The 13,155-nt window shown below is 35.6% G+C and overlaps 1 protein-coding gene across 6 annotated transcripts in view; it reads right to left on the reverse strand.

Annotated features, from left to right (window-relative positions):
- Lrp1b (LDL receptor related protein 1B) overlaps positions 1 to 13,155 on the reverse strand; it is a 2,121,147-nt gene that overhangs the window by 736,218 nt on the left and 1,371,774 nt on the right. For all 6 annotated transcript variants that reach the window (XR_010064783.1, XM_063284873.1, XM_063284870.1 and 3 more), the window contains 2 exons: positions 12,896 to 13,096; positions 10,346 to 10,591 (listed from right to left, as the gene is read on the reverse strand). Coding sequence is in view for 5 of the 6 variants with exons in the window: in XM_063284873.1 (XP_063140943.1) it covers positions 10,346 to 10,591; positions 12,896 to 13,096 (447 nt within the window). In the remaining variant the exon portion in view is untranslated. The remainder of the gene's footprint in view (positions 1 to 10,345; positions 10,592 to 12,895; positions 13,097 to 13,155) is intronic.

Here is a 13,155-nt window from a genome sequence, read left to right on the forward strand (position 1 = left end):
GTGAATGAGACACTGAACTCTTCTCTTTTGTAGCTATGTGCTCAGGATGGAAATCTCCTCCTGGAGAGAGGAAAACTCATGAAGCTCAGAAGGGAAAGGAAATTAAGCAGTAAGTAATGACACACTGCTGGCTTCTCATTGGACAGCTCCAGGGACTGAGATTTCCTGAGTCACTGTCATGCTGAGGTAAGACTTTTGATGGTGCAACATTGAAGGTTCATCACGGTAGACTTGAGTAGAATCATTTCCTCAATTTGTCATTAGTGCACTTTCTGGATGTTTTCACCTCTATCTGGGAAAAAAAAGAGTCTCACAAACTACACTTCAAAGTAAAATCAACTTTTTACTCAAAGATTAAGAAAGTAAAAATAATTGAATCAAGTGAAAGTGAAAAATAGTATTTGTTAGAGTAAAGTGTATAAAACAGAACAAAAATGACTATAAAAAAAGAATTTACAGCCATTTGAAAAAAGAATGAAAATTATACAACGAACAATGGCAAGGCTGACTTGTACAAAAACGGGTTTTACATGAGAACTTAGGAATGTGCATACACATAGTTATATGGTTGCCTACATAGGCAGCAAAGTAACAGAAGCAAGAATGAAAGTAGAATGATTATGAATATAGAAATTCAAAAACTAAACCAGTGGGATAGGCTATCCTCTTGACACAGATTATAAAACTTTAAAACCTAAAAAATTCTGCAAAATGAAAAGCTCAATTCAGTCATGAAAATGTAGCATCGGATTCAAAGTGAAAAAGAGAAGAAAGAAATAAAAGAAGGAGTGAAGAGAAAGACAAACAGAACAAAAAAGAAAGGAAGGGAGATAGGGAGGGAGAGAAAGGAGGGAAGGAGGAAGATGGGCCAGTGAAATGGCTCACTACATGGAGAAACTTGTAGACAAACCTGATAACCTGAGTTTAATTTCCTAGACCCATATAGTGGAAGGAGAGAACTGATTTCTCTAGCATGCTATAATAAAAGTAAACAAACAAATGAATAAATAATAAATAACATTAAAAATTATTGTGATGAAAGAAAGACAGAATGAACTTCTCCAAATAATACCTGTACAATGGTAGCAGTCCACACATATTTCACTGATTTATAGTAAGGTAGCAGTAGAAATGGAAAGGACTAATGTAGCTTCACACACACACACACACACACACACACACACACACACACACACACACACGCACACTCATTTAATTTGGTGTTTTGTATTTGTGTGTGTGTTTGTATGTGTGCACTCTCAGAACTTTGTCCATGCTGACCAGGTGCTCCAGGTCAGTTACTTTTGTAACTATTTAGAAGTTAAAAATTCATACAAAGCAGATCACTTCCCATACAAATCACTTCCCATATAAAAGAATTATTCTGAACTATATGAATGTCAACAATGATTCTCTCCATGAGTTTTTCAAGGTAGCTGACATTATCTTCCCCATTATGTACAGAACTAGGTGAGAATTGGCAAGTATGAAAGTGAAATGACAGAACTACAAAGCTAGTGGGGAGGCGGGTTGAGAAGAAATTCTTGCTCCTGCAGGCTGGTGTTCCTTGTAGAGTAATGGTTTGAGAATCATGAGCTCACATGAGATGTCCGTCATGGTGTGTAGTATATAACCACATTCCTTAGAAATGTATGATAATAGTGAAATAACCAGCACAGCTGAAAATATGTATACATTTGAACATGAGGGTCAATTATGTATACGCAGAAGTATATGTATCACATAATTGTGATACAGCACACTAGTGGGAGCAACCTCAAAGTCCTTACATACAAGGAAGGTAACAGTAGAATTGTATGTCTGTCAGGAGGAATACACATAACAATAAAAACAACACAAAAAAATCCTCTTAGAGAATCAAAATACTCATTTCAGATAACTGTAGTAATGTAACTTATGTAATTTGAAAAATACAATAATACTGCCAGGATGCGTACACAAAAGGCTTAAATTGAGTGAATATTTCATTGCCTTAGAAACATTTCAACTAAAAAAGTTCAAGTATTTTTCTCAATATTTTTTATTTGTTATAGCCTTTCTGAGCCAAGAAAACCCCATTTGATAAATATTTACAGGAGCTTGCTTGAACAAGAGAAACTCCTTTATCAGAGTTCTAAAATCATATTCTTTCATATTTGAACTTTAGTCTAGATAGCTTCTACTGATATCTATACCTTTGGTGTCTCCTACTATTGATGCCAGACAATACCATGTTCTGCTACATATGCAGCTGGAGCCATGGGTCCCTCCATGTGTACTCTTTGGTTGGTAGTTTAGTCCCTGGGAGCTCTGAGGGATCTGGTTAGTTGATATTGTTGTTCTTCCTATGGGGTTGCATACCCCTTCAGCTTCTTCAGTCCTTTCTCTAACTCCTCCGCTGGGGACCCCATGCTCAGTGTGATGGTTAGCTGTAAGCATCCTCATCTGTATCAGTAAGGATCTGGCTGAGCCTCTCGGGAGACACCCATTACATGAAGGGTTTCACACCCACAAAGTGAAATACACAAGGCAGAAGTAGTCTGTCCTCCTTTCTCTTTGACTTCCTCTAGGTCCCACTAAAAACTTACAAAATAAATGTTATGAGGCAGAACTTGAGATCAGTTCTCTGGTTTCAGAAAAGATCTCTGAGTTTCTCTAGACTTTAGGGGGTAAATTGCTGTAGTACCTGTACAACCCACAATTCTGTCAGAACATCTTCCAGCCACTGTTGTACCTTTAAAACCCCTGAACAAAAAGGGATGCGGTAGTTACAATTATTTCTCTCTCACTGCAGTTATGGATTATGTTTCTGTGTTTGCAGTGAAGAATTTATTTGACTTTATGTGGTCCATCAACAAATGCATTTATTTTACAGAAAACACTCTTCTATAGTGGGAAATTGTTTATCCGTTCCCAGCCTCATTGTATGTCATTATCTCCTTTTCTACATTCCTCAAGCTAGAGCCATTTAGAGACCAAGTAATACTCAAATAAGACTGAAGTGCACTATTGACAAAGACAGATAGAATAGACTCTACGAAATGCAGGGGAAAATGGACTTTCAAGTGTTACTCAAACCTCTGAATTTAAGTCAAATAGACATCTCATGTTTTAAGTTTTTGGTTTGATGTTTTGCTCCATTTAACTTTCTCTACTTTTCAATTATTGTTTCCAATATCTCTGCTCTATGTTTTAGTTTATATATAAAAGTGATCACTTCTTTTTTATATTGACAAATCATTGGAATCTGCACATTATATACATACATATATACATATATATACATATATAAATGTCATTGAATGTGTATACTAGTGAGAAGATATAGAGAACTCCTTAATGTAAAAGTAAAGTATAGAATTCTTGAATTTCTGAGAAATGCTCTAGTATCCTTCGGTAGATTATACATAATTAACATTAATTAAACATCAAAAGGTCTTCATTAGAAAATGACCTCAAAAATAAACTCAAAATTAATAATCATTATAGAAATTCTCTAATATTACACTATGAAAAAAGCAATTTACGATACTTTCATAAATTGGAAAGAATTAAAAAATAACTGCAAAATAAGAAATATTTGAGAGTAATCAAAGATGTAGGGAGGTTAGGAAAGTTACAGTTTGTAAAATGCAGACTGTGCAAACATTCCAAAGAGCAGGTGGTTCTATTCAGTAGTAATAACTGTAAGATTACTCATCGATTCAGTCAAGTTCATCCAATTACGGGTTGGATGTGAGGACTTTGTGCTTGAGTAATTGGACCCCAAATTGTATCACCGTTCAGATTATTGTAGAATTATTGACAATGAAGTATCACAGTGGATGTGCTTTCTGGCCACCCCACGGCTCCATTTCTCTGTGCTGATGATATAGAGTAAGTTGCTGCCACATGATCACATGGCCATAGAAATGTCTACCATCATGTCGTCCTCTGCTATATCTGACTATATTTCAAAGCGTGAATCAAAATAAAAGACCTTATACCTCTCTTTCTAATAACAAGCAAATTACATACAAAGAATTCTTTTTATTTTTTTTCTTTTCTCCATATTTATTAAATTGGTTATTTCTTATTTACATTTCAATTGTTATTACCTTTCCCAGTTTCCAAGCAAACATCCCCAGAGTCCCTCCCTCTCCCCTTCTATATAGCTGTTCCCCTCCCCATCCTCCTCCCCTTACCGCCCTCCCCCCAACAATCCTATTCACTGGGGGGGGTCAGTCTTGGCAGGACCAAGAGCTTCCCCTTCCACTGGTGCCCTTACTAGGTTATTCATTGCTACCTATGAGGTCAGAGTCCAGGGTCAGTCCATGTATAGTCTTTAGGTAGTGGCTTAGTCCCTGGAAGCTCTGGTTGCTTGGCATTGTTGTACATATGGGTTCTCAAGCCCCTTCAAGCTCTTCCAGTCCTTTCTCTGATTCCTTCAAGGGGAGTCCCGTTCTCAGTTCAGTGGTTTGCTGCTGGCATTCGCCTATGTATTTGCGGTGTTCTGGCTGTGACTCTCAGGAGAGATCTACATCTGGTTTCTGTCAGCCTGCACTTCTTAGCTTCATCCATGTTATCTAGTTTTGTGGCTGTACATGTATGGGCCACATGTGGGGTAGGCTCTGAATGGGCATTCCTTCAGCCTCTGTTCTAAAATTTGCCTTCCTATTCCCTCCCAAGGGTCAATTCTTAATTGAGTTGACAAACCTGGGAGTTGAAGCCTTTGGGTCTGTTTGCCTGAAGTATGTGGAAGAGTTTAGAGCGATAATGTTGAGAAGGCCAAGATATTAATAAGTACAGCTTCATGGGCTATTCTAGAGGAGTCATGGAGGAGCAGAACACCAATAGTAAACATACACACAGACACACACACACACACACACACACACACACACACTCACTAACACACCTCAGACAGTGTGGGTCTGTATCATAAGATTCCAAAAAAAAAAAAAAAACCAAAAAAACAAAACAAAGTATGGCAAAATGGAACAAATACGAGTCGAGTCTTGTTACATTCTTTTTATTTTTCCTATGACTAGTTCTTGATTTTTTTTATTTTTTTTAATTTACATTTCAAATGTCATCCCCTTTCCCAGTTTCCTGTCCATAAGTGCCCATCCCATACCCTATTTCCCTGCAGAGCATGGCCTTGTTGAGCATCAATGGGAGAAGAAGTCCTTGGTCCTTCCAAAGCTTGATGTCCCAGTGTAGGGGAATGTTAGGACAGGGAATCAGGAAGGGATGAGTGGGTGAGTGGGAGAATACCCTCATAGAAGCAGGGAAATAGGGTATGGGATGGGCATTTATGGACAGGAAACTGGGAAAGGGGATGACATTTGAAATGTAAATTAAAAAAAAACAACAGGACTGTAGGTTGAGTCTACCCAATCATTAGGGATCCCCAATGGAGATTATACCAAGTCTAATATTTGCATATGGAATTACAGAGTTTAGCATAAATAGGCTTTTATCTTCTCTTTAGCCTGGTCATGCCGAGATGAGAAGAGCTCTTGGTGCTGCTTCAAGGATATTGGCAAGAATTAGGCTAGGAAGTAGGCTCAGGCAAGAATTTGACATTGAGCTAGGACAATACTCAAGATGAATACAGCTGAGGAATGTGTTCTTTGTATCTTGATCATGCTGTTAAGTCCCTGAATACAGCAATCATAGGAACTTTGTTTATGCCTTGTTTGTTCCTTCCCTATTTTGTCTTTGAGTTAGAACTGATGTGCAGGGATCCAGAGCTGGCAGTGGTGGAGTAAGCTCTCCCACCAGACTCATGCATATAAATGTAAAGGACCCAGAGACTTTTGCCGCAGGTGGATGCACACTGCCAGTTTGAATTTTGGGGATGGATTGTATGTGCTATAAACCACAGTGCTGCTAGAACTAAATTATAGGAGTGAATGGGCAGAGTTTCACTGCTACACTTTGCGATGACATAGGTAAGATAATACACAAATACCTTTGTTTTTTTTCCTCTTAGCTACAATTTTTAAACAATGAATTTATTTTTCTGGGTCTCAATTTCTGTAATTATTCAATGAGAGATATTCTATCAGTAGTATCTTATACCCACGGTTATTTAATAAATAGTGGTTATTAATAAACTGTAGTATTTTGAAAGAGTTAGTCTTGAAAAAGACAGTGTTAAAGAGCTGTCCTGTGAGAGGACCAAATGCACCTGACTGAGACAGATGCAGATACTTACACACAACCGTTGGACTGAAGTCTGGGACCCTGGTGTTTATATGAGAGAAAGACCAGAAGAGGCTGAGAAAGAGGAATACCCCAAATGTAAACTAGCAGAATCCACTAACCTGGACCCTTGAGATCTCTCAGACACTGTGCCACCAACCAGGCAGCATACACTAGCTGGTCCATAGCCCCAGCACATATACAGTGAAGGACTTCTGGGTCTGGCCTGAGTGGGAATATACACACCTAACCCTAGAGAAAGTTGAGGCCCCCAGGTATGGGGAATTCTGACAGGGCTTGAGGAGATCCCCCTGGAGATGGGGAGGACAAGATGACATGAGGAACTGGGAGAGAGCAGACTGGGAAGGGGGTAAGGACAAGATGGTAAAAAATAAAATAAAATAATAACAATAATATTATAAAAAGAGTTTACAGGATATAATTTATGAAGAGAATGTAGATTTGATATACTAATTGCTATTAGTGATGACAATTATCAGAGAAGAAGGAGACCAGAAGTGAAAATTTCCCATGAGATACAAATACTTCCCATCTCATTAGTAACTGTGCTTCTTCATTGACCGTGTGTGTGTGTGTGTGTGTGTGTGTGTGTGTGTGGTGTGTGTGTGTGTGTGTGTGTGTATGTGTGTGTGTGTGTTTATTCTTCTGAATGTGTGTACACCCACAGGTGTTTTCAAAGATAGAATAACTTAACCATTAGTTCTCTTGGGAATGTGCTTGAAGATGTTGTACTGCCTGATGTGGGTACTTGGATATGTACTTGGATCCTCATCAGGATCAAGAAGCAATCTTAACCACTGAGCTATCTTTCCATCTCCATAGTCAGATAATTTTAAGTGGCTCTCTGATATTCAGGGAATTCGAATTAGAAAGAAAGAAAGAAAGAAAGAAAGAAAGAAAGAAAGAAAGAAAGAAAGAAAAACAAACTGTTGTCCTTTAAGATATAAATGTCCAAAACAATTCAATTTTAGCAGACTGCATATTTTTTCAGAGTAAAAAGGTGTTTGCCAAGTGGCTCCATGTAGAAATATGTGAGAATGAAAGATTGAGAGAGGAGCGCACTCTGCCCAAAGACGATCCTTTCACTACAGTGTTTGTGAACCTACAGCCACAATCTCTTCCCTAAAACATAATTGGTAACAATAAAACTTTCGAATCTAAAGTATGAAACACTGGAGGGATAGGAAGAACGGTGCCATTGTTGAGAAAATGTAATTTGGTTTAGGTTAAGGGGAAACGGGAAGAAAGTTATAATGCTCTTCACTGTAGTAGGAGAAACATTGCAAACTGGCCAGAGGCTGCACACCAAAGAGCAGATAGCAATTAGAAACATATACACTACACAGTAACTTACTGGATTTTTAGTGGAACCATCAAAGAGAATGGTGGTTGAAAATTAAGTCAGAGACAAAATAGAATAGTCTAGAAGGGCAGAAAAATTCAAATAAAAAAGTGAAAATTGTGAAATTTATTAAATAAAAATCAAAATTGTAAAAGTAATAGTTATTTATAATGACTATGTTCAATAAGACTTTATAGATATGAACATAAAAATGAAAAACAAACAAACAGAAAAAACCAGCTCAGCCATTGCAGTAAAAACCAGCTTGTCAAGAATTTCAGAAGCAAATAAAAATATATGAAAGTTTACAGAAAAGAATTCAAGGACTAAGAATACAAGGGATGCTCTGGCACTAACATATTTGAATCATAAAGCCTATTGTTCTTTTTATCTTTTATCCTCCTTTTTGTATTTTTGAGATGTCAAGGTGAGTTAGCATTGTCATTCAACACAATAGCAACAACAGTTATTTTTGAAAAGGAATCACATAAAGAATTATGGAAGTGAAGGGATGACAGGAAAGAAGAAACATCTATTTTAAAGTCCAGGAGCTCCATAACAATTCATTTTTAATGGTCTATGAGCTTTCTGCTTTTCCAAAGAGCTGTAGTAACAGAAATATAGAACAAAACCTCGAGTAGGTGGACAAGTAGATCAATTAATAAAACACTTCTATGAATATCTTAAATGTTGACAATGGTGTTAATTTCTCTGTTTCAAAGTGCAATTAATTATCAACTTGGTCATCTGTTCATGTAAGAAAATCTTCATTTCAACATTAATGTTATAATTCATGCTTGCTTTCCTCCATCACAAACAAAGCAGGTGTGACATAAGCAAATCATGAGTTATGTTAACGCTCTAGGGATTTCTCTCTAGGCAAAGCTTAGGCCATCTCCACTAGGATTAGCTCTGAATTGGTTGTATACATCCAAAAGCTTAACTTCAGAAAGGTAAAAAAAAAGTTAGCTATTAACTCATTAGTTATTCCATGTGGTACCAATTTACCCTGCTACCTTAATAACTTCATCTATATCAAAGAATTACTTATTGTTTTCCTAAACTATGATCCTAACATAATAATGATCGAATCTGATATGTTGTTTCTTTACTTTTAACAACTTGACTCTTTTAATGCAACATATTGCTCTTTTGGTATCTTATGAGGATTACTTTAACATCTTGGAGAAGTAAACATAGAATAAATATTCCTTAATATCATATGTGAGGATTTAATACTTAACCAGAGGAAAGAATCACATATTACTTTAAAATACAACAAAATAGAAGATTAAAATAATGAAATGGTCTCTGAAAATATAATAGTCATTGGCTGTATATTAATTTTTCCAAATTAGACTGGATGCTACTATGAAAAGCAGAATAAAAGACTACAATATGAATTCTGATTTCGATATTTCTTATTTGACTGAAATGATAACAAGAAAGGGAACATGAGGATGAAAAGTCAAATCAAACCCTAACCATACAACCTTAGAAATATGGTGTCCTACACAGAAAAAATATACATGGAAAATAAAACACATAATAATAGAAGTATGAGTTTTAAAGTGGATCAAAGAATAACCTGGATATCTAGAAAAAGGGGGATGAAAAATGGTGCCATAGTAGAAGAAATAAAATGAATGAATGTTTATGATGCATAGGTTCTTGGCCATCTAATTGAGCTTATGGTATAGAGGGCTTAAATAAAGCATAAGAGCTATAAAATAACTCTATATGTACAAAACCTAAAACATAAATATACTGAAATATTGAAATGCAGTCATCAAGATTAATCAAGAAACATTCATGGATTCAATAATAAGGTCCACATATGTATTGTTGTCATGAATTAAAATTTATTTGATAAGGTATTTTCATCCCTATTCTTATTTCTTCTTGTCTAGTAAATACTTGAAATAATTCTCAAAGATTTTTATTGATGACATGCCTTAGAAAACATGACTCTTTTCACATTTTCAAGTGTTAAGGTGAGTAAACGTGCATATTACTTCAATACAAAACATATTTTGGAAAACGAATTAAGAAAAGAATGATGAGAGTGAAAAAAGGCCAAGGAAAAAGAAATTTTGTGTTTTGTCTAACAGTCATTCTTACTATGTTGAATTAGCAGTGATATTCAAAGTCTGAAAATAAATGACTTTTTTTAGATATGTATAATAATCTATCTTTAATCTATATCTGTCATCTATTTATCTTCTATTTACCATTCTATCAATCTGTCTATCAATCTATCATTTATCTATCTCTTTATCTTCTATCTATCTTTCTACCTGTGCCTTTCATTTTTATTGGCTACAAATTCATCCTGGTTGGTAACAGCATTAGTGGTTTGAAGACTACATTAATAAAATGAAAGAAATGCTTTGTCTAATCAGGAAGTTAGTTGAAGCTAAAGCCTGCTGTTTTCTCCAATAGATTTAAGAAGTGTGTTCTATCCACATAACTGTAAGGGTCCCTGGAACTCAATACAACTTAAAAGATAATGTAAATTTATCATTATCTGAACTCCAATTTTAGTAATGTGTAATTCCAAAGGTGTGATGTATTCAGGATGAAGGGCATATTAGAACAGTAATAGTAATCACATGGCTAAGGGTCTGAGGGTTATGATAAGAAGGAATGCTACAACACCCTTTGTGGAAGGTGTTAGAATAGGTTAAAAATGACCCATGGCAATTACAGGTGACTTACACAATAAATAGAATCCATTCATTATTTTTTCAAGTGTTTTTGGATTTGTTTTCATAGTTTGCAGTATCTACTCACCCACACTGATGCAGCTTTCCCCATCAGTATCCAACGCCCAGCCTTCATAGCAGGAGCACTTGACCATGTGTTTGTGCTGTTCGCACACTTGGCTACACTTCAGGTGGGAGGAGCAGTAGTCTACGATTTCACAGGTTCTATTGTCCTTCTTGAGCTGATGTCCTTCTGGGCAGGAACAGACAATTCCTTTTCCAGGTACAACGGAACAGTGGTTGCTACAGCCTCCGTTGTTCAGAGAACATTCATCTGTCAAGAGACAAACGTTCTTAGTCAGATAGTTTATCTGAGTTCATGCTACTCATTGATTGAATTCTCTAAGTCTAGAATTACAGTCAGAGATTTTATGACCCAATAAAAACCAATCCCCCACACTCAATGGAGACAAACACTGATAGAAATGATTCAATAGGAAAGTTTGCTTATAAATGATAATCATTGGGAAAGCAATTTTCCATTTCCACTAAATTTATAATATAGCTTCTGTTAGCTCATTGATGTAAATGTGTTCAGTACTTTTGTTAAAACTGGAAAATTACCCTCAACCTTTTAGAAGCTGTTTAAAATTAGTTGTAAATGCCTTTCAAAAGAGAGACAAACATTGTTTACTTGAGTATTTAATGATTATAAATAACTACATATGTGTATATGTAATTATAGTGATAATAAAGAACAGTTTTCTTTGTATTTTTGTGTCCTATATATTAGTTGTCATGACTAATTCAATGGGGGCATAGAAATATATAATACACAAACAAAATTTTTCTGGTATTTTAGAACTAGTGATGAGCAACCATTACTCAAACATTTTAGCATCCAGAAAGACATAGAATATATCTAATTTTATATCAGCCTGACATTAGACAATTAAAGTTAATGAAAGAATAAAATTAAAATTAAAAAGGGAATATAACTTACAAAATTTAGACCAGCATTTTCAGTGTGAGCAAATTTCAGAATGTCATGTTCTTAGGTAAGATAGCAGATTCCTGTTTTTACAACCCCATAGACCCTACTATTTTCTCTGGCCCCCTACTGTTCTGAACTCTTCCCTTATGCTCCCTACAGTTTCCTACTCTTCCGAAGCAGGAAACAAGTACACAGGAACAAGCCCAGAAGCTTCTCATTATTTCTTTGCATCAAAAAATATTGTTTTGAGTTGGGTATGTATCCATCTAATTAATGAACTAGGAAGGCTGTAGCAGGTGGACCTTTGTGACCTGGTCACCACGATGAGTTTGTGGTTGACCCTGTTTACACAGTGAGATACTATGTTAAAATAAAAAGCCAACCAAATCAAGCAACAACAAAACTCAAACAAAAATAAGAATTTAACAATTGTTTCTCAAAACCAGTCTAGTTGTGCTTCTTCAGGGAAGTGAGAAAAATGACTGCTGTGTAATAACTGACAGATTGTAGCAATATTTTCACGTAGAACTTAAATGTTCTTGGTGACTCTAGAAGTATATTTCTTGTAAAAATGGGTTGTAATTCCATTAGCCATTTTCCTTTAAGAATTGAATTCAAGTTAGGTATTATTTTGGAAAGAAAAAAATAGATTTACTTTCAAATATGCTTGTTCTGAAGTAATCATAATCATTTGAAAACTGTAGCCATTTTGAAGTAGTTGCTCCATTTTAGTTCAATTGATTCCCCTTTCCAAAAGAACTACAGTAAAGAAATGTGCCCTGAAGGTTAAAAAGGGGGTTTCATAATATTTTTAGTTTATTTCAAATATAAATTTTTGTCTTAGCACTAAGAATTGCTGTTGCTCTTTGTAGATTTAAATAACATTAAATAGGAGAAATGAAATTATTTGGATAAGTCAAGTCACAGTTATCCTTTCTTGTTCATTACCTTGTATTATTTGTTGTTCTTATCATTATTTACACACATACTGAAGCCTCTATCAGGATCTCCTAGCAAACATACCTAAATCCTCTACTTGATAACTCTCTGATTTCCTCAAGATAGACAATGCTTTTTTTATTTTTTCCCTTCATATGTATTGTTTGACATAGGGAGATGGCTATTCCAAGTTCTTTTAAAGTCTGTTGAATTGATCATTTTAGCTAGATAAGCATACTTAGGGAAATTATTATACACGGACTTCAAACAGCATCGTAACAACTCAGATAATAGTCTGTCTTAAATCTACCTTCCCTTCTTCCTGTAGCAAACAAAACCACAGTTTTTCTTAGAATGTCTGGCTTCTCTTCAACAGTAAGTTGCATTCTCTGTTCTCAGTGACATCCTGACACTAATCAACTCAGCTATAGAATAGTAGCCAGAGATGTAACACTTGCAGAGATCTCTGGTAAATTATTTGTCTGGTTTATGTTTGTTTGTTTTTTCTTGTTTTCAGAAACTCTTGATCATATTTAGTATAATTTATAAAACCACCCCATGCCTTAAAGTTAAATATAAGCATAAATGCAAAATGTCTCATTTGAAGGGAATAAGTGGAATGAATAAATGCTTTGATAATATTTGTGAATTAACTAAAAGGTTCTAATGCCTGGAGAGAAGTATGTATGACAAAACAAGCAGTACCACAAAGGTCGCCTTCATCTGACCCATCTGGACAGTCCTTTCTCCCATTGCAGAGTTTCTCTGGCTGCAGGCACACAGAGGTATCATTGGCACAAGGGTACTTGGGTGGTCCACACAAGAAACTATCGCAGTCTTCTTCATCAGACTGATCCTCACAGTCAACATCTCCATCACATACCCAGGCATTGTTGATGCATCGCCCTTAAAGGAAAGGAACGAAAATTTGTTTGTAATTTGTAATTAATACAAAATAAGGAACA

This window comes from Rattus norvegicus, chromosome 3 (assembly GCF_036323735.1).
Source record: "Rattus norvegicus strain BN/NHsdMcwi chromosome 3, GRCr8, whole genome shotgun sequence".
NCBI lineage: Eukaryota > Metazoa > Chordata > Mammalia > Rodentia > Muridae > Rattus > Rattus norvegicus.